This window comes from Phyllostomus hastatus, unplaced genomic scaffold, assembly GCF_019186645.2.
Source record: "Phyllostomus hastatus isolate PE091 unplaced genomic scaffold, TTU_PhHast_1.1 phas_scaffold_501, whole genome shotgun sequence".
NCBI classification, from domain to species: domain Eukaryota; kingdom Metazoa; phylum Chordata; class Mammalia; order Chiroptera; family Phyllostomidae; genus Phyllostomus; species Phyllostomus hastatus.
In genome coordinates this window covers 1,788,479-1,810,460 of record NW_025334033.1, presented here as the reverse complement: position 1 = coordinate 1,810,460, position 21,982 = coordinate 1,788,479, and the positions used below count along the sequence as shown (strand labels likewise).

Sequence of the window (21,982 nt, the reverse complement as noted above, 5' to 3'; positions counted from 1 at the left end):
TCTTCTTTCCAGCCCTTTCTTGCCTATAAGGTCTCTTTTGAGAAATGAGCTGACAGTCTGATGGGAACTCCTTTGTAGGTTACTGTCCCCTTATCTCTTGCTGCTTCTAGGATTCTCTCCTTCATATTCACCTTGGCTAATGTAATTATGATGTGCCTTGGTGTGTTATTTCCTGGGTGCAACTTCTTTGGGACTCTCTGAGCTTCCTGGACTTCCTGGAAGTCTATTTCCTTTACCAGAATGGGGAAGTTCTGCTTTATTATTTGTTCAAATAAGTTTTCAATCTGTTGCTCTTCCTCTTCTCCTTCTGGCACCCCTATAATTTAGATGTTGAAATATATAAAGATGTCCTGGAGGTCCCTAAGCCTCTCCTCATTTTTTTGAATTCTTGTTTCTTCATTCTTTTCTGTTTGGTTGTTTCTTTCTTCTTTCTGGTCCACCCCATTGATTTGAGTCCCAGTTTCCTTCCCATCACTATTGGTTCCCTGTGCATTTTCCTTCATTTCACTTAGTGTAGCCTTCATTTTTTCATCTAATTTGTGACCAAAATCAACCAATTCTGTGAGCATCCTGATCACCAGTGCTTTGAACTGTGCATTTGATAGGTTGGCTATCTCTTGGTCACTTAAATGTACTGGCTCTGGGGATTTCATTTGTTCTTCTGTTTGAGCCATCTTTTTTTTTCCTCTTTGGTCTGGTCACACCTGTTACGTATCAGAGGCAGACCCTTAGGTGTTCCCCAGGGTGTGACAACCCAGGTGCTGGGTTGTGATGCTGTATGTGGGGGCGGGGTCAGAGAGGGAACAATGGCGCTTGCTCTGCTCTCTGTTGAACCTCAGTCCCTTCCACCTCTTTCCCTGAGCAAACTGGGCTTCTCTGGTAGCAATTCCCATGTGGGTGGGCTTGTGCACCTTGTGGGACTTTCCAACAACCTATCTTGTGAGGCTCGGAGTCTCTCCCTGAGCCTCAAATGCCACAGGTGTTTTCAATCAGTGTCCCAAGGCTCTATTTCCCAGCATTGGGATGCTGAGTTGTGCACAATGCCTTCCTTCACAGTCGCCTCCTTGATAGGTTTGTTGTTTGCCACCCCTAGGCCGGGGTCTGCCAGCTGCTGTGTGCGTGCCCAGGGTCTGCCTGCTTTGGTCTTGGGCATCCCAGATGCCTTATGCACCTGGTCCCAATGCTCTCTGCTCTCCATGCTGCAACCCACAACCGGTTGCCCAACTCTGCCCCTCCTACCAGTCTGGATGAACGTGCCTATTTTAACTCCTTGGTTGTCCAACTTCCATACAGTTCAATTTTCTGTCAGTTCTGGTCATTATTCTGTTTCTAAATTGTTGTTGTCCATATCTTGGTTGTGTGAGGAGGCACAGTGTGTCTACCTATGCCTCTATCTTGGTCGGATTTCCTACAGCATCTTTTTTATACACTTGTCTAATTTTTAAATTATTTTTATTTTATTCCTTACCAAAACACATTTTTTTTCATTGTAGAGAGAGACAGAGAGAAAGAGAAAGAGGAATGTCTACGTGAGAAAGAAACGTTGATTGGTTGCCTCCTGTAGGTACCTGACCTGAGTTTAAACTCTTAAACTATGTATGTGCCCTGACTGGGAATCAAACCCATAGTGTTTGGGCTTATGGCACAACACTGCAACAAACAGCCACACTGACATGGCTATCTATTCATGGTCACTTAGGTTGCCTCTGTAGCCTGGCTATTGTAAATAATGCTGCAATGGAGATAGAGGAACATATACTGGTAGTTTTTGAATTCATGTTTTGGGTTTTTTTTTTACTATATTCTCAGAAGTGGGAACCCTGGGTCATAAGGCAGTTCCATTTTTAAATTTTTGAGGAACTTCATACCATTTTCCACAGTGACTGTGCCAATGTGTAATCCCAATAGTGCACAAGTATTCTCTTTTCTCCATACCCTCACCAACATTTGTTATTTGTTGATTTATTGATAATAGCCATTCTGACAAGTGTGAGGTAATATGCCATTGTGGTTTTAATTTGCATTCTCTGATGATTAGTGATGTTGAGTATCTTTTCCTATGTCTGCTGTCCATCTGCATGTCCTCTTTGGAGAAATATCATTTATTTCTTTTCACTCATATCATCTACAAGTTATTTCCAATGGTATATTATTAAAAAGAAGGTATATTGTTAAAAATTCATAGAAAATTGGACATCCCCTGAGGGTCCACTTCACCCCAGCAAGGCTAGTGTCCAAGGACTCCCTAAGGGTGTGTGACAGTTGCAATAAGAAGGAATGAGATGTTCAGATGATCCAATGTACATCCATCTGCTTTGAGTTACATAAGTTAAATTTGACTTGTCCTTACAGCTTTTTAAAAAAATTATATGGTGGGGGGAGATTAGAAGATGGCAGCAAGATAGGTGGTTGTGGAGTCCACTTCCCCCTGTGCATGGTGAAACACCTAGCTGATCTTCTGAGGAACAGAGTGAACAGCCAATAGTATCCCAGCATATATGAAGGTTGCAGACCAAAAATTGTAAAGAACATTGAAAAATCAGATGGTAAGGAGAGCACTTCAGGACAATAAGGTCCCTGGGACCAGCACAGGGATCACGGTGGGTGCATCCCCAGGCCTGGAGCCTGCTGGGTCTTCCTCAGGATTCTTGGGAGAAAGCCAGGTCAACAGCTCCCTCCCCTGCCAAACAAGGTTTGAGCAGCACCAGGAAAGACCTGGAAGCTTGAAGTCTCAAGGAGGCAATAAGGACACAGTGGCAAACACATGGGTTCTGTGTGCACCCACTGAGACTGTGGACCCTGGCTGGGGAAAGTTGGGCTGTGATGGACCCTGACCCGGATAATCCCCAGTCTGGTTGGAGAGTTGGGCTATGTGAGAGGCCAGGCACTTGCTTGGAATGTCAGGCTTGAGTAAGAGGAATTCTTTCAAAAAGAAAAAGAGACAAAAGAGGCACTCAGTGGCTGTTTGGGGAATTCTCTGCAGCAGCCACCTCAGCCTCCTGTGCCCCTAACCCTGCCCAGCCCAGCAGCATTCCCACAGTGGCATGGAAGGCTCTGCACTCACACCCAAAGCCTCGGGAAGAGTGTGCACCTGAGCCTGCAGGACTGGTGGCTGCCCTGCCATGCTCGCAGGCCCGGTGATGCTGCTGCCCAGAGGCACCTTACACCCAGCCCCTGTGACTGGGAGGAAGCAGCAGAGGAGGTGGGCACCTGCATCCAGCAGCCACATTGGCACCCCTGCCCTATAGGGACGACTGGCTAAGAGGAAGGTGGAGCTGTCCCCACAGAGGATAACTGCAGGGCTCAGGGAGTCAGCAATCCACAGAAATACTTAAGCTTTTGGGGGAACAGTGGTGCTGAACTAGCCTGAAGGGACCCTGAGAGTCTCTAGCATCTAGGACAGCAAAGAGTGAGAAGGGGGTGTGTGAACTGTCCCTAATCAGTGCACCTCAAGGACAGTCTAATTGGTGGATTGAAGGTGTAGGTTGGGTGCAGAAGGTCACTGGGGACCGGGCAGCAAACTGAGGAACTGGGCTGGGGGCTGGGCAACTGTGAAGAGTGTGGCTCAGAAAGGGAGAAAAGTGAAACCAATTCCGCCTCAGTCTGCTGCAGCCAGGAAAACCAGCAGAACTGACTGGGCCAGTTTGAAGCCAGGAGGAGGCACTTTTTTTGTTTTTTAAGTATTTTTTCTTTTAACTCCTTCCTTTCTTTTTTAATTCCTTCTTCCTTCCTTCCTTTTTAAAAAAATTCCCACAAGCTAGACAATAAAACCTGGACTGTGAAAAGACCAGAGGTGGCCCCAAAGATGGGTCATCCCAACAGCTGAGACAGTGTGACAAATTTCATCCTGCTACTCCAGAGAACTTGCAAGTTATTGTATATTTGTATTATTTTTTCATTATTCTTACATTTTTTACTTTATTACTATTTTTATATTTCTGTTCTTTCTGTTTAGTCTTCTTCACTTGGCTTGTTAAATTGCATCATTTGACTGATTTTCCTTGTTCTCTCTTACATAGTGTATTTTTAATTTTCTATTTTTCACTTCGCTTGTGTTCCATTAGCACACTACTCTAGGTCCTATACTTCCCATTCTTGTTATCCAGATCACATAGTTTCTGTCATATGATTGTTCCTCCATTACTATTGTATATAATTGCTGTTCCATTCATTATAAACACTACACAGCACCCCTCCAAGATCTTAGTCCACTTCACTTTTTCTTGATCTTCATCACTGTTGTGGTTAACTCTGTTCTCTTACACACTACACCTATTTTCTATCCTTTACTCTCACTTTACCTCACAATTTGAACTCCCACAAGCTCACTGCATTCTAGATCCAACTCACAATCCTTCCCTCCACCCAACAAGAGTCTTATCTTCTTTCCACCCTTTCTAAAAAGTGGCCAGTTGGGTGAAATATCACATTTAACACTATACATATCCAAAGGATAATCTGTCTCTTCTCTAGGGCTTGGTACTTTAAATACCATAGAATACACTCCCACTGTCTTAAACCATTTTGCCTTCCCCCTCCAACTGATCACAAAAAAGAACAGGTAGGAGCTGTGAACACCAGGATACCTGCTGGAAGAGGAAACCCAACAACAAAGGAACCACCAACAGATAACAACAGAAGAAGGTGAAGGAGAGAGTGAAAGCTACACTAACTCAACCTAGATCCAATCTGGAAATATAACTAAATGGTGGAGAAATAACTCAGAACAAACAACTGAACAAGAGTGAGAGAGAATCCTCAAAACCCTGTACACATGGAAGAGCCAGCTTCAACACAACCTGCTCACACTTGCATGACAGAATACAAGGCATGGTGGGCAGACTGACCCTCAGTTTCCCAGCTGGAGGGAAGAACACACCAAAGAAAGACCCAACAACAATCTAATGCCAAAGACATACAGAGAGCCTACATAAATGACAGGGCAAGGCCAATGAGCTCAGGAGATCAAGGAGATTGCACCACTGGATCTCACAGGTCTTCCACCTTAGAAGTTCACAGCATAATCCCAGGGAGCCAGAAAAGATCAATGTGAAAAGCAGAGGCTAACAAGAAGAGCCTCACAAACAATGGGAAGACAAAACAACAATCCCCAAATGAAAGGAAAGGAAGAAGCCTCGGAAAGAATGCTAAATGAAATAGAGGCAACTCAACTATCAGATATTCAGTTCGAAGTAATGGTCGCAAGGAAGCTCAATGAGCTCACAGAGCATTATCAAAAACTACAGGGAAACTACAATTAACTCACTGCAAACTACATCAACATGAAAAAGGAAATAGAAACTATCAACAAGGGCCAAGAGGAAATGAAGAATACAGTTTCTGAACTGAAGAACACAGTAGAAGGAATCAAAAGCAGGATCAATGTAGCAGAGGATTGGATCCTCTAGCAAGCTGGAGGACAAGGTAGAAAAAACACCCAGAAAGGGAAAGAAAAGAAAAAGAGGCTCAGAAAGAATGAAGAGGGGTTAAGGGAAATGCAGGACAACATGCAATGTAATATCTGTCTAATATTGATACCAGAAGGAGAAAAGCAAGAACAGGGGACAGAAAACCTGTTTAAAAAAGAAATGATGGAAAACTTCTCTAACTTGATGAGAGAAAAATATCACACAAACCCAGGAAAACACAGAGAGTCCCAATCAAAAGGAACCCAAAGAGGCCCACTTCAAGACACATCATAATTAAAATGGCAAAATTCCAAGACAAAGAGAGAATCTTAAAGGCAGCAAGGGAAAAACAGGAAGTAACATACAAAGGAGCCTTGATAAGGTTAGCAGCTGACTTTTCAATGGAAATGGTCCAAGCCAGAAGGGAATGGCAAGAAATATGCCAAGTAATGAGGACCAGAGGCCTGCAACCAAGACTACGTTATCCAGCAAGTCTCTCAAGTAAAATGGGAGGCCAAATAAGGAGCTTCCTGGACAAAAGAAGCCTCAAAGAATATACCTCTTCCAAACCAGCTCTGCAAGAAATGCTAAAGGGTCTGCTTTAAGAACAGGAAGAAAAGCAGTGAAGGAGAGAAGAATGCAGGTATGAAAAAATGGCAATGAATAAGTACCTATCAATAATAACCTTAAACATAAATGGATTAAATGTCCTAATCAAAAGGCATAGAATAGCTGAATGGATAAGAAAGCATGATGCACACATATGCTGCCTACAAGAGATTCACCTGAGAACAAACAACCTACACAGACTGAAAGTGAAGGGCTGGAAACAAATATTCCAAGCAAATGGACAGGAAAAAAAAAAAGTCAGAGTAGCACTACTCATATTGGGCAAAATAAACTTCAAAAAAAGTGCCATAAAAAAAGACCCAAAAGATCACTTCATAATACTCAAGGGAAGAATCCACCAAGAAGACAAAAACATTGTAAATATAAGTGCACCCCACATAGGAGCACACAAATACATAAAGAAAATCTTGGAGGGTTTGAAGAAAGATATTGACCGCAACACAATTACAGTAGGGGATTTTAAAACCCCATTGTAAAAAATGAGCAGATCTTCCAAACCAAATATCAACAAAGATATTGTCGCATTGAACAATGCCCTAGATGAAATGGACTTAACTGACATATATAGAGCCCTTCATCCCAAAGAGGCAAAATATACATTCTTTTCAAATGCACATGGAACATTTTCAAAGATAGACCACATGATAGGACACAAAACAAGCCTCAACAAATTTGAGAAAATTGAAATCATATCAAGCATTTTCTCTGACTACAAGGAACTGAAACTAGAAACCAATCTCAAGGAAAAAAAAAAAGCCCAAACACACAAACTTATGGAGATTGAATAGCATGCTATTAAGCAATGAATGGGTCAAGAATGAAATTAGAGAAGAAATCAAAAAGTATCTGGAAACAAAGAAAAATAAACCCACAACAAACCAAAACTTATAGGACACAGCAAAGGCAGTCCTGAGGGAAGTCCATAGAGATACAGGCCTACCTTGAAAAGATGGAAACATTTCAAATAAACAACCTAACCCTATGCCTACAAGAACTCAAGGAATAACAACAAAGACATCCCAGTGCAAGTAGAAGGAAGGAAATAACCAAGATCAGAGCAGAGTGAAATGAGAAAGAGACTAAAAGCACAATTCTAAGGATCAATGAATTCAGGAGCTGGTCCATTGAAAAGATAAACAAAATCAACTAGCCTTTGAGCAGGCTTATCAAGAAAAACAGAGAGGACAAAAATAAACACAATCAGAAATGAAAGAGGAGAGATTATAACTGATACCACAGAAATACAAGGATTGTAAGAAATTTTTATGAAGAACTGGATGCCACAAAATTTGAAAACCTAGGTGAAATGGAAAATTTATAGAAAAACATAATCTTTCAAAACTGAATGAAGAAGAAGCAGAAAGCTTGAACAGACCAATAACAGCTGATGAAATTGAAGCAGTAATCAAAAAGCTTCTGACACACGGAAGCCCTGGAGCAGATGGTTTCCCAGGAGAATTTTACAAAGCATTTAAGGGATAGCTAACCCCCATCCTTCACAGATTATTCCAAAAAATTCAAAAAGACGGAAGACTCCCAAACACTTTTCATGAAGCCAGCATCATCCTAATCCCCAAACCAGATAAAGACATAACAAAGAAAGAAAACTTCAGGCCAATATTGCTGATGAACATAGACACCAAAATCCTCAACAAAATATTGTGAAACCACATACAGCAATACATTAAAAAGATCATACATTGTGACCAAGCGGGATTAATCCTAGGGATGCAAGAATGGTACAGTATTAGCAAATTGGTAAACATAACGCACCACATAAACAGAAGAGAAAAATCACATGATTATATGAATAGATGCAGAAAAAGCATTTGATATGGTACAGCACCCATTTATGATAAAAAAACTCTTAGCAAAATGGGAATAGAGGGAGCATTACTCAACTTAATAAAGGCCATATACGAGAGACCTACAGTCAACATCATACTCAATGGACAATAACTTAGAGCTTTCCCACTAAGATCAGGAACAAGAGAAAAATGCCTGTTTTCACCACTCCTATTCAACACAGTATTGGAAGTCCTAGCTACAGCAATCAGATAAGAAAAAGGAAGAAAAGATCCAAATTGAAAGGAGGAAGTAAAACTGTCATTGTTTGCAGATGACATGATAGTGTACATAGAAAATCCTATCAACTCCACCAAAAAACTACTTGACCTAAGAAATGAATTTGGCAAAACAGCAGGATACAAAGTTGATAGTCAGAAAACAAAGGCATTTTTGTACACCAACAATGAAATATCAGAAATAGAAATCAGGAAAAAATCCCATTTGACATAGCAACAACAAAAAAATAAAGTACTTAGGAATAAACCTAACGAAAGAGGTAAGAAACTTTTGCTCAGAAAATTATACAACACTGAAGAAAGAAATTAAGGAAGACATAAACAAATGGAAGCATGTACCATGCTCATGGATGGGAAGAATTAACATCATGAAAATGTCCATACTACCCAAAGTGAGTTATAGATTCAATGCAATCCCTATTAAAGTACCCGTGACATATTTCACAGATATAGAATAAACATTTCAGAAATTTATACAGAATCATATGTTTCTGAATAGCTGCAGCAATTTTGAGAAAGAAGAACAGGGGGGATCACAATACCTGATATCAAACTGTATTATGAGGTCACTGTAATCAAAACAGCCTGGTACTGGCATAAAAACAGACACATAGACCAATGGAACAGAACAGAAAGCCCAGAAATAAACCCAAGTCTCTATGGGCAACTAATATTTGACAGAGGGGGAAGAAGCATAAAATGGAGCAAAAATAGCCTCTTCAACAAATGGTGTTGGGAGACCTGGAGAGCTACATGAAAAAAAAATGAAATGCGACTACCAACTTACACCATACACAAAAATAAATTCAAGGTGGATAAAAGATTTAAATATAAGCTGTAACACCATAAAAGCCCTAGAGAAAAATATTGGCAGGAAATTCTCAGACATTTCACACAGCAACATCTTCACTGATATGTTCCCTAAAGCAAGGGACATAAAGGAAAGAATAAACAAATGGGACCTCATCAAATTAAAAAGCTTCTGCATGGCTAAAGAAAACAGCATTAAAATGAAAAGAGTACCAACTATATGGAAAAACACATTTACCAATGATACCTCAGAGAAGGGTTTGATCTCCAAAATATATAAGGAGCTCACATGACTCCACCTCAGGAAGACAAAAAACCCAGTTAAAAAATGGGCAAAAGACTTGAACAGACATTTCTCCAAGGAGGACATACAGAGGGCCCAGGGACATATGAAAAGATGCTCAGCATCACTAGCCATCAGAGAAATGCAAATTAAAATGACAATGAGATACCACCTCACACATGTCAGAATGGCCATCATAAACAAATCAACAAACAAGTGTTGGAGAGCATGCAGAAAAAAGGGAGCCCTAGTGCACTGTTGGTGGGAATTCAGACTGGTGTAGCCACTGTGGAAAACAGCATGGAATTTCCTCAGAAAACTAAAACTGGAATTGCCTTTTGACCCAACTATTCCACCGCTGGGATTATACCTCAAGAGCCTTTAAACATGAATCCAAAAGAAGTTATGTATCACAATGTTCAAAGCAGCACAATTTACAGTAGCCAAGTCTGGAAGCAACCTAAGTGCCCATCCGTAAATAAGTGGATCAAAAAACAATGGTACATTTGCACAATCCAATTCTACACAGCAGAGAGAAAGAAGGAGCTCCTGCACTTTGCGAGAATATGGATGGAACTAGAGAGCATTATGCTAAGTGAAATAAGCTAGGTGGTGAGGAACAAAGATTATATGATCTCACCTTTAACTGGAATATAATCAACAAAAGAAAAAAAGCAAACAAAATATAACCAGAGACATTGAAATTCAGAATCTGACAATAGCCAGAGTGGAGTGGGGAGGGGACAATGGGGGGAAGGGTTAGGGAGGAGGGCAGGGAGATAGGTGGGATTGACTGGGGTAGGGGAAAGTGGTGGGTTGTAATGCAGACAGCTGTAATTGAACAACAATAAAGTAATTTAAAGAAATCCATAGAAATTTGGCTCATAATTTTTACTTCAGGGCATAACTTTATTAGGTTTATAGGTGTATGCTGTGTACATTATGTCATTTTCTCTTTTCTTTCTTCTTGAGGTATATTCATACAGGTCATCTGTTTATTTTATAATAAAAATATTATAACATAATAGTAGTAATAATAGTATCTTTGAATATACCAAATATTTTAAAGGAGATTGTGGAGAAGGAACTAGGGATAATAGTGAAGTGAAAAGTTGAATTTTAGAATGTTGTCTTCAAAATGTTTTGTTGGTGTGATTTTTCTTCTGTGATGCTGTATTAATTTCTGACTCAGAGCAGTTGATAGTTGTTAATTTTTTCATATTTTTTATGATTTATACTTTTTTTCTATCTAATGGGAATTATCTGCTATCTGGCTGCTTGCCTCTTCCTCTTCCCCTGAGTTTTTGTTCATTAAAACACAAACATGGCCTAATTATTCCAGTGGTGGTTTATCTGCATTTTCCCTTTCAGATCCTTTTCCCCACAACTCTTCAACACTTCTGTTCCAATCCAGGTTCACTAGCTTTGTATTATGGTACCCACCTCTTTTTGAGACTGCTGGAGGTTCCTGACTACCCCAAGATCTTTTTTTAAAAAAGATTTTATTTATTTATTATTTTTAGAAAGAGGGGAAGTGAAGGAGAAAGAGAGGAAATGAAACATCAATGTGTGGTTGCCTCTCATGTCCCCCTACTGGGGACCTGGCCTGCAACCCAGACATGTACCCTGACTGGAAATTGAACTGGTGATGCTTTGGTTTGCAGGCCCACACTCAATCCACTGAGCTACACCATCCAGGGCTACCCTAAGATCTTTAGTGGCTTGTATTTTACTTCAGTGTTTTTGCTCTTGACCTGTTTCCATTTTTGTTACACATACATTTTTCTTCACATGTAGTTTGGAATTATAGATATATTTCCTGGTCTTTCTAAGGATGGAATTCACATTTATGTTTTTTTCTCTTGGTTTATAGGAAAAGGGAGAAAAAACTTAAGTGTGGAATACAAGAATGGAGGTATACATTTATTTTATACAATTGAGGTTGACCTACAGCTTTATTTTTGTAGTTGTATTTGTCTAAAATTTGAATTTATCAATATGTTAGGTAACATTGACTTTTCAGAGTCCAGAGTGCTAACCATTACACAATGGAGCCTAACATTGACTTTTCTATAAGAAGTTAGCTGTAGGTGATGTTGCATCCAGCAAACTCAAGAATGAATATTGGAGACTTTCAGGGTACCAAAGATGTTACTTTATTGGCCAAGTTTAACCTGCGCAGGGGCGAACTCTCCAAACGTGCCAGAGGCACACGGCTATTAGGAGCCACAACTGAGAGCCGCGCCCAGCGCTTACAACTACGTCCTTATATATGGGCAGGTAAGCAAGCGTTATACAGAAGCAGACGTGGCAGTTAGTAATTCGCTTACAAAGACCGCACAGCGGAATTTCAAACCAAGCATTCTTTCATAAGGCGGGAAAGCTGTTTGTTCATTAACCTAGTAATCTGGCTCCAGCCAGCTAGCCTTCTATCTTCTTACTAAAAAAAACTACAAAGCACTGCTTATCTAGCCTTCCCTGGGGGAGAGCGTCTGCTAGATACAGGGAGCTCTGCTTACTGTACTCTGTCTCTTTTATCATTTCTTATTTTAGCTACAATGTAGTTCTCGCCTATTAAGGTTAAACTTAGTTCTTAATTTCCTTGTTCCCAACAGTCCCCCGTTTTCTCTTGGGGGTAATCAAACCATTGATTCACCACTTGGAAGGATGGTATAGGGCTGGGACAGTACCATTAGCTTAACTACTTCTATCCTTTCTTTAATGAAATTAAGTAACTTATTTAGTATAAGGGGCCCAAATATAAGGGCTATAACTATTAATAGTAATGGACCTGCTACTGCAGATAGCAGAGTGGTTAGCCAAGGAGATAGTCTAAACATAGAGGCATACCAGTTTGTATCCTCATCTTCTCTTGATCGGTCTTTTAATCTTTTTTGTTAAGGTTTTGATATTTTCTTTAATAACACCAGAGTGGTTAGCATAGAAACATTCTTCCCCTAGTGCTGCACACAATCCTCCTTGTTGTAAAAATAGGAGATCTAAGCCTCTCCTATTCTGTAGTGCTACTGCTGCAAGGGAGTCTACTTGTCTCTCTAAGTATACTATTTGATCTTGGAGCAGAGTGATGTCTTTTGAGAACGTTTGGGATAGTTGCCTGAGACTTGTTTCACCTTTCACTAGGGCAGTGGTTCCTACAACAGCTGATCCTGCTATCCCTAAAGTGGCTAGGATAGGGATCAACAGTGGGGTTCTTTTTACTCTCTCTGAGGAGTCAGTTAAGAACTCAGGGTTACCTCCATATAGATACACCTGTGGGATTATGTATGCGCTTACACAAAATTCTGGGTTAGTCAGCATGAGACACTTATAGATCCCTTGGGTACATATGAACCATATGCCTTCTGGGGCTTTTAACAATGAGGTTTTCTCAGAAGCCGGCACAAACTCTTGATTCAAACAATAATCTGTATAATTCGAGCCAGGTGAGGTGAGATTTCCTGTAAAGTAGCAAGTACCCTTCCCATGGAACTCTGCTAGGGTTAAGGATCCTTCAGTGAAGCACTCTTCTATTTGGCTCTGCTCTCGATGGGAATCTGTGTCTGTTAAGTTTATCTTGACAAATCCTCCTGTCCCTGTGGAATTCATCCCTAACCCTACATAGAACGGAGGCCGCGGGCTCAGGCACAGCCAACAAGACTCGGTTATCTCTGGCTGAGTTTCATTGAATAGTGGGAATACTTTCTCTACTATTCCTAGGGCATTCGCCCCTTGTCTCGGGTATATTTCATAACCTAGTTCAGCCTTGGTAGGGACTCGGGTTACTTCTTCCTTATGTATGCTTCCTTCCGTTACAGAGTCATTCAAGTTCTCGGGGCTACTGGTGATATCATAGTCAGGGCTGTTAGTGGTCCCAGTCGGAGGGGGCTGTGGTCTAGGCGGTAATCTTCCTTTACCCCTGAGCAGGGGTCGGCCCTGTATGGGCAGTTGCTTAACAGTAAAGAATGTACCCGGGTCAGTTCCCCGTACATAAAGTCTAAGTCCCCACGTTCTTCCTTTCTTCCACTCTAGATCGCTGGGATTGAGCACTGTAATAACCGTTGGGTTACAATTATCGGCAGCGCAATCTTCATCCCAGCCGTTTCCTGGGGTCTTCGTCTTTTCTCGCCTCAGCTGAATATGTCTGTCTTGCCCTCCCCCAGGAGTCCATTCAGTTCTTTCTACTAAGGTTTCACATCCCCAGTTCTTGCAATAGTAGTCTGGCCCTGACCCACAAGTCCTCCGCTTACTGGATGGCGGTTCTGGGCACCCATAGGAAGTAGTATACCACAGAGCCCTATTTAGGGAGCTGGAGTACCTCTCACAGGTGCCAGCATTGGCCCGCGTACCCCCTTGCAATGGGGCACATGGGCTGTTCGGCAACAGTCTCATATCTCCCCTGTAGCAAAGTTTATCATCAAAGAATTTTGACAAGTCTGTTTTTAAGGTTACGGGAGCGTTTCCCCAGGTGTGGTTGGAAGCTATTACTATGCCGTCTACAGTTCTTATTAGTACCCATTCCTGCTTCTCTAAGGAGCTAGTGCCCACTACCCCAGCAGCAAGGGTCAGGCACGAGAGAAGGTAAGCTTTAAGGGACAGTCTGGGTCCTTTTTTACTGTCCATGTTTGAGCTCCTCCCTCGGGATCGTCTGCTGGCTTGGTGTGAGAGAGATGTATCCAATAGGGCTTTTCCGCTACCTTGACTGCAGATGGCGTGCTCAGCAATACCTGGTACGGTCCTGTCCACCGTGGCTCAAGATTCCCCTGTCGGTGGTTTCGAACCCATACCCATTGTCCAGGTTCAGGTGGTGTACAGTTCTGGGGGCTGGTCGCTGGAGTTGACCACGCCCTGGCCTCGCAGCCGTCTGACCTCACTCCGGATCTCTTGTAGTGCCTGCAAAGACTTGAGGAAGTTATGGTTAGTCATGCTTATCTCTTCTCTTGTTACATGTGGTACCAAAGGAACAGGTTGTCCAAACATGAGTTCATAAGGGGTCCATTTTTCAAAATATGGGGTACATCTGATTCTAAAGAGGGCGAAAGGAAGGAGCTCAGTCCAGTTTTCGCCGGTCTCCTCTCTTAATTTAGTTATGGTTTCTTTTAATGTTCTATTCATTCTTTCTACTTGCCCTGAACTCTGGGGCCTATAGATGCAATGGAGTTTCCAGTTTATTTTCAGCTTAGCTGCTAACTCTTGTGACACCTTGGATACAAAGGCCGGCCCGTTGTCTGAACCTATTGCTAAAGGGATACCGTACCTGGGTATAATTTCTCTTAAGAGTATCTTACAAACTATAGAAGCCGTTTCTCCTCGGGTGGGGAACGCTTCCACCCACCCCAAAAACGTGTCCACTAACACTAATAAGTACTTGTATCCTGACTTACCCTGGAGTCATTTCTGTGAAATCTATTTCCCACAACTCTCCTGGTGCCTTCCCTCGGTATCTCACAAATGATGGTAATTTCTTATTTGATGCGTTTACCTTTGCACAGGTCTGGCACCTAGTTGTGACTGACTGGATAGTGTCTCTGAGATTAGGCCCAAGATAATATTTCTTGACTAGTTGTTCTAACTTATTTTGCCCTAGGTGGGTACTTCTATGAACTTCTTCAACGATTTGTCTTAGGACTCCCCGGGGTAGGTAAAGTCTCGAGTCCGGCAGCTCTATCCATCCCCGCTGATTTTGGATTCCTCTCAATTTCTCTCCCTCTTGTTTTTCTTCAGAGGTGTAACTTGGCTGGGTGGATATTCTTGGTTGAGGTAAAAGGGGGAAGTACAGTTTCTAGGGGGCCCAATGCTGCCTGCTTGGCGGCCGAGTCGGCCAAACGATTTCCTCTTTCTGCTGGGGAGTCTCCCTTTTGGTGTCCCTTGCAGTGGATAATAGCAACCTTAGCTGGCAACCATATGGCTTCCAGTAGAGCGAGGATTTCATCCTTGTTCTTAATGTCCTTGCCTCCTGCAGTTAGGAGGCCCCGCTCTTTGTATATTGCTCCGTGTACGTGGGCGGTGGCAAAAGCATACCGGCTGTCAGTGTAAATGTTTGCAGTTTTCCCTTCCGCTATCCGCAGTGCCTGGGCGAGTCCAATCAGTTCGGCCCGCTGGGCCGATGTTCCTGCAGGCAGAGCCCTCTGCCATAATACTTCGTCTACAGTGGTCACTGCCGCTCCCGCACGTTTCAGTCCTCTCTCTATAAAACTGCTGCCATCTGTGAACAAGGTCAGGTCGACCTTGCTGTATGGCTGATCCTTCAGGTCTGGGCGGGAACCTGTCACTGTATCGAGTACCTGCTTGCAGTTATGAGTTATTGTGGAGTCTGGCTCAGGCAAGAGGGTAGCTGGGTTGAGCGCCGTAGTTTTCAAGAACTGAACCGACGGCGGATTGAGTAATTGAGCTTGGTAGTGTGTCAACCGAGCATTGGACAACCAACGATCGGGGGGTGTTTTTAGGACCTGTTCTATGTAATGTTCCCCAATCACTCGGATGTCTTGCCCCAACGTTAGTTTGCCTGCTTCTTTGACCAAGACAGATGTGGCGGCTAGTGCCCTCAGGCAGGTGGGCCACCCTGATGCTACCCGGTCGAGCTTCTTTGATAAGTAGGCTACCGGTCTCTTCCACGGCCCAAGTTCTTGGCTAAGCACTCCTAGAGCAATTCCTCCTTTCTCAGCTACAAACAGCTGAAAGGGTTTGGCAGGGTCAGGCAAGGCCAGAGCCGGGGCAGACACTAATGCCTCCTTTAGGCTCTGGAATGCTTGTCTTTCTTTATCAGTCCACACAAATGATTCTTCTCTTCCCCGGGTTATCTCATGCAGGGGTCGGGCTAGTTCTGCAAACCCTAAAATCCAGAGCCGACAATATCCTACTGCTCCCAGGAACTCACGTACCTGTCGCTTGGTAGTCGGTTCTGGGATTTGTAGGACCGTCTGGATCCGTCGGCTGGATAGGGTCCTCTGCCCCCCCTGTAAGTCATACCCCAAGTAACTTACAGTTTGTGCTACTATCTGGGCCTTCTTGGCGGAGACTCGGTATCCCATCCGCTCCAGGTCTCGCAGCAAGTCAGCAGTGGCTTTTTCGCATTCTTCTTTGTCCTTGGCAGCTATGAGAATATCATCTACATACTGCAAGGTTACAACCGACGGGTGTGTGGACCGAAAAGCTTGCAAGTCCCTACTGAGGGCCTCATTAAAAATGGTGGGGGAATTTTTTAAATCCCCTGTGGTAGACGAGTCCATGTGAACTGACCTACTAGTCCGTTTTCAGGGTCATTCCACTCGAAGGCAAAAATATCTTGGCTTTGTGGGGCCAAGGGGATGCAGAAGAAAGCGTCCTTTAAGTCGAGGACAGAATAATAGGTGTGTGTTGGCGGCAAGGAGCTCAACAGGGTGTACGGGTTTGGCACAGTAGGGTGAATCGTTTCTACCCTCGCGTTCACCTCCCGCAGGTCCTGCACAGGGCAATAGTCCAGTGTCCCTGGCTTTTGGACTGGTAGCAGGGGAGTATTCCAAGCCGACTGGCACTGGCGGAGTATCCCAGCCTTGAGCAAACGCTGCAAGTGCTGCACGATCCCTTGCTTTGCCCGTGCTGGGACCGGGTATTGCCGTATCCTCACTGGGCTGGCCGTACTCATTAACTGCACCACGACAGGGGGTTGGTGCGCCGCCAACCCCGGGCGGATTGGTTTCAGCCCACACGCCAGGTATTGTTGTCAATAGCTCATCGGGGACCCCTACAGTTCCCTCCTTACCTTCCTGGAGGGTAGCCACTAGATATTCTTGAGACAACGGTACTGTTATCTCAAAGTTGACTCCGGCCTCTCGATCTTCTGAAGAAGAGACATCGGCTTGTCTGAAAGTAATAGTGGCTCGAAGCTTCTGTAAGAGGTCTCTTCCCAGTAACGGATAGGGGCAGTCTGGAATTACTAGGAAAGAGTGTGTTATTGTTCCCTTTCCTAGGTTAGTTACCCGTGCGGTGGCCCAAGGATATGCTTCTGCTTTGCCTGTTGCCCCAATTATTTTTGTGGTTGCCTTCTGCACCTGCCCTTGTGGCTGCTTCAAGACCGAATAGGTAGCTCCTGTGTCAATCAGGAAATCTATAGGTTTCCCTTCGACATTCAAAGTTACCATGGGCTCTCGGGAGCTGAGTGGGATAGAGCCCCAGCCCCGTCAGTCAAGAGTCTGTAGCAGTACCGGAGGCGCCATCTCGGGTTCTTGTCTCTTTTTCAGCTTTGGACAATCCCGCTTCCAGTGCCCTTCTTCCTTGCAGAAGGCACATTGGTTCTTACCGATGTCTCGCCGGCCTCCCGGTCCCGCTTTTCTACCCTTGTATTCTTTTTTCTTTCCCTTCTCAGGCTGCTGGGCTGCCAATAGAATCTTTGCAACCTCTTTTGCCCTACCTATCTCGGGATCATCTCTATTGACATAAACTTTCTGGGCAATTTCTAATAGCTTACTCCTGTTTTCTCCCTCAAATCCTTCTATTTTCTGCAATTTCTTCCTGATGTCTGGACTGGCCTGTGTGACAAAAGCTATGTTCACTAGTCTCCTGTTTTTCTCTGCCTCCGGGTCCAAAGGTGTATAGACTCGATAAGCCTCCATTAATCTCTCTAGAAATGCAGCCGGTGACTCCTCCCGGCCTTGGATCACTTCACTGACCTTGCTAAAGTTTGTGGGCTTCCTAGCAGCCGCTTTCAGTCCCCTAAGCAGAGCCCGGCGATACTGGAGGAGCGCGTCCCTTCCCCCCTGAAGTGTTGGGGTCCCAATTTGGAGGCTGAGAAGGGAGGATGTCCTCAACTTCTCTCCTCCCTGCTAGGGTTTCTCCTTCATCCCCTAAAATGGCCTTGGCTGCCTCCCTAACAATTCTATCTCGTTCTTCAGAAGTGAATAGGGTTTGCAGTATCTGCTGGCAGTCATCCCACGTGGGCTGGTGGGTCCTAAAGATAGTCTCTAAGAGGGAAATCAGCCCCTGAGGCTTCTCAGAAAATGGGGGGTTCTGATGCTTCCAATTATATAAATCACTGGTAGAAAAAGGAACATAAATCAAGCGTGGAGGGGCCCGTGCCGGTGCATCCGGTGCTGGCGGCGCCTCTCGCAGGGGCAAAATGGCCGCACCGTCCCCTCCCGATGCGTAGGGGGTTCCTCCTCTCATATGGGGTGGGCTCAGAAGTCCCCCGGCGCCTCCGGCAGCCGTGCTCCCACCTACCATAGGGGCAGGTCCGATTTGACTGGAAGAATCGGGTAGACTCTTAGGGGGATAAGGGGGAGGCGCGTCTGCCGGATCTAGAGAGTCCTCTAGTGGTCCCGGCAAGACTGGATACAGTCGGGACCTCCCTGGTTTAGGCCCGGGGTTAAGGCCTGCCTTCCCTCTACCACCAGGGGTGGTCACACATACCGCCCTTTTCCCCTTCTGGTTCCCCTTCAAACACTTCTTTATATAACCCGGCCGTTCCGTTGCTATGTCTACCCATACATCTATGTATACAAATTGGTCGGGATGTGGAATCCTGTAGACAGTTGCGCACACTGCAAAAAGAATTGGTAAATCAAAAGTGCCTTCGGTTGGCCACCCCACATCGAAAGTCGGCCATTCAAGTTGGCTGAGTGTACGCAGGAACTCCGAATCGGGTGGAGGACCGCCATATCCACTAGCTCTACCCTGGAAATCTGAAAAATTCCTCAACAGGCAGTCCAATGGGGAGCCTGGTACTGACTCCTGCTGGCCCATTCTGATGAGGTCCGGGAGATAGGAGAAGAGACAAACAATACAAACCAACAAGGCGACAGACAAGGCAATTTCCCTCACACACGAATTAGGCATGTAATTCAGAAGTCAACTTGTGACACAATGCGCAGACAAAACAAGACACAGAACACAGTCGCTCGCCTGCCTGGCCTGCCCTCTCGCGAGGTGATGTCGATCTTGGCTAAGGCTGCCCGATCAGAGTCCGGGTTAGACTGCCAGCCGTTATGCCATATGACCTGACACAGGAACCGCAGGTTAGGGCCCTCTCATGCCCCGTAGGTTTCCCTGTGGGGCTACAAACACAGTCACTCACGAGCTCGTTCACTCACTCTCAAATATTTCAATCGCAGCGCAGCGCAGCGCAAAAGTTCCTTCTTTAATGTGACCGGTCACGGAACTTTCTTTCCCAGTAACTGAAAAACTTCCAGGCGGCGTCCCGCCTCTTGGAAGCCCCTGGGTGGACTGCCGGCAGCGTCCCACCTACCACCACAGGGTAGTTTCCCTACTCCGGAGCCAAAACCGGGAACAGATAGAGGATCCTCACTACTCACCCGGCTCGAGCTGTCTCTCCAGTCTCCGAACTGTGATCTCGCTGGGGCCTCCAAATGTTGCATCCAGCAAACTCAAGAATGAATATTGGAGACTTTCAGGGTACCAAAGATGTTACTTTATTGGCCAAGTTTAACCTGCGCAGGGGCGAACTCTCCAAACGTGCCAGAGGCACACGGCTATTAGGAGCCACAACTGAGAGCCGCGCCCAGCGCTTACAACTACGTCCTTATATATGGGCAGGTAAGCAAACGTTATACAGAAGCAGACGTGGCAGTTAGTAATTCGCTTACAAAGACCGCGCGCGGGAATTTCAAACCAAGCATTCTTTCATAAGGCGGGAAAGCTGTTTGTTCATTAACCTAGTAATCTGGCTCCAGCCAGCTAGCCTTCTATCTTCTTACTAAAAAAAAAACTACAAAGCACTGCTTATCTAGCCTTCCCTGGGGGAGAGCGTCTGCTAGATACAGGGAGCTCTGCTTACTGTACTCTGTCTCTTTTATCATTTCTTATTTTAGCTACAATGTAGTTCTCGCCTATTAAGGTTAAACTTAGTTCTTAATTTCCTTGTTCCCAACAGTGAAAGAGGAAAAGTTTGAGAAATTAAGGAATTCATATGTAGTTCAACCTTTAATATCTGTATAATTGTGAATGAAAAATAATTTTTCTGTGATTATATGGCAACAACAACAACTTCTTCACTATGTGGTGGTGAAGATTCAATAGAATATGTATAAAAGTGTTATTTTTGAAGTCAATTTTGGTCTCCTTTTCTTATATATTTTCTCTGCTTTTTTTCATGGAATGTTGTATGGTTTTATATCCAAGCATTATTCTTTATATTTTTAAAAAATATTCTAGGCCAGGTGGCGGCGGCGGCCTGTCCAGCTATCATGTAGGTTCCTGGGAAGAGAAGCTGGAGGAGGAAGCCCCGGGGGCACAAGGCGCGGGGGCGGGGTGGGGGGTGGCACAGCAGCACCGCAGGCCGCCTGGAGCCCAACGTGTGCTTCTGGATCACGGAACGCCAATCTTTTATTCAGAGAGTTCTTCAGTGGACAGAGTTATTGGATCCTACAAATTTGGTCATTTCAGTTGGAAAAAGAGAGAAATCAAGGCAACTATTGCTAACAAATGAGGATGCATCTATTCATGACTTGGGGGACCAGCGGGTACGTGAAGCTTGGAAAAGAAGTCTGTCAACAGTGCATCCTGACAACAGCAAACTGATCCCTGTTCCTTTCCAACTTGCAGCTCTCCTGCCTTTCACTAGGACCATGGTATTTTTGTCCCTGGTGCCGGGGAAAAGCCTGAAGTCCATGATTTTACTTCAGCTGTCTTTCTGGAGCTACAGCGTAGCATTCAACGTCATCAAGGGAAACGCGAGTTACAATCGTCACCCATATGAGAGTGTATTACTAGGGGTAAGAACGGTTGCTTCTACAACCTGTTTTGCATTATTCCCTCATTTACTCCTCATAAAGTATGAGCTGAAAAACATTTTGCTAAGAAGAACCTTGCCTGTCGTCATTCTCGCCCACGTCAGTGCACTGAATGTTCTTGCGTCTCGAAGTTTGGAGACCATGGGGTCATGGACAAGGAAGGCAAGGTCATAGGTTATTTCAGAAAAGCTGGGGCAAAGGCTGTTAGGGATACAGCCACATCTGGAGCCATGCTGTTTGGTACCTCAGCTTTGATTCCTGAAGTCGTCTCACATTTTTATAAACGGACCCAGTTATTCGGGCGGCACCCGCTGTCCTTGTGGACCTTGAAGCTGTTTGTACCATCTCGGTCATGGGGCTGATGGTGCCTGTTTCTTTTAGCGTGTTCCCCAATATCGAACAGATACAGTGTAGCAAACTGGAAGAGGAAATCCAGTTTGCAACAGAAGACACAGAACTCTTCTACAACAGAGGGTGTAGGGGTGAGTTTTAGGTGTTTATTTGGTTCCTGCTAGAAAACCTTCCTCTCAAGGTCTCAGTTTCGAGGACGCTGCCAGAGGTCGCCTGGAACCCCCTGAGGTGTCTACACAGATGGATGGCTTACAGGCACATGTGCCCAGACCTTGTCAAGGCTCATTGGGCCTGCCGTTTTGAAGCCTGGATGGAGGAGGAGAAATGGCAGGCTGTCCTGTCTGGCCTGCCCCCACGGGACTGCCGAGGGGGTGGGTGATGTTCAGGTTCAGTTTTCGATCTGTCAGCCCATGAAATGACACTGTGAAATTACTAATAAACTCATCTCAAGTTGAAAAGAAATATTCTATGTTTAAATAGAATATTATTGTGACAATCAACATAGAAATGATTAAAATTTTAAAAGAAAATAAGTTTTCATTTTTATTTTTAATGGCTCATTTGATTTTTTTATTACAATTTATACCCTTATACCCTCTGCATCTCCACCCACTGCTCTTCCCCCCACAGTTACCACAGTGTTGTCCATGTCCCATAAAAGACAATATTTAATGGTATTCTGGAATTTACTTTTAG

General features: G+C 44.2%; 2 protein-coding genes across 2 annotated transcripts; one reads left to right on the top strand and one right to left on the bottom strand.

Moving 5' to 3' along the window:
- Positions 1-13,764: 13,764 nt before the first annotated feature.
- On the bottom strand, positions 13,765-17,332 carry LOC123808467 (uncharacterized protein K02A2.6-like). Its single transcript, XM_045823122.1, is given in 6 exon segments — positions 13,765-14,036; positions 14,074-14,597; positions 14,599-14,919; positions 14,990-16,417; positions 16,420-16,871; positions 16,954-17,332. Coding segments are annotated over 6 exon segments (3,363 nt in total). The 3' UTR covers positions 13,765-13,777.
- Positions 17,333-19,115: 1,783 nt separating this feature from the next.
- LOC123808456 (sideroflexin-4-like) lies at positions 19,116-21,428 on the top strand. Its single transcript, XM_045823105.1, is given in 4 exon segments — positions 19,116-19,153; positions 20,413-21,077; positions 21,080-21,268; positions 21,271-21,428. Coding segments are annotated over 4 exon segments (1,050 nt in total).
- Positions 21,429-21,982: the final 554 nt, after the last annotated feature.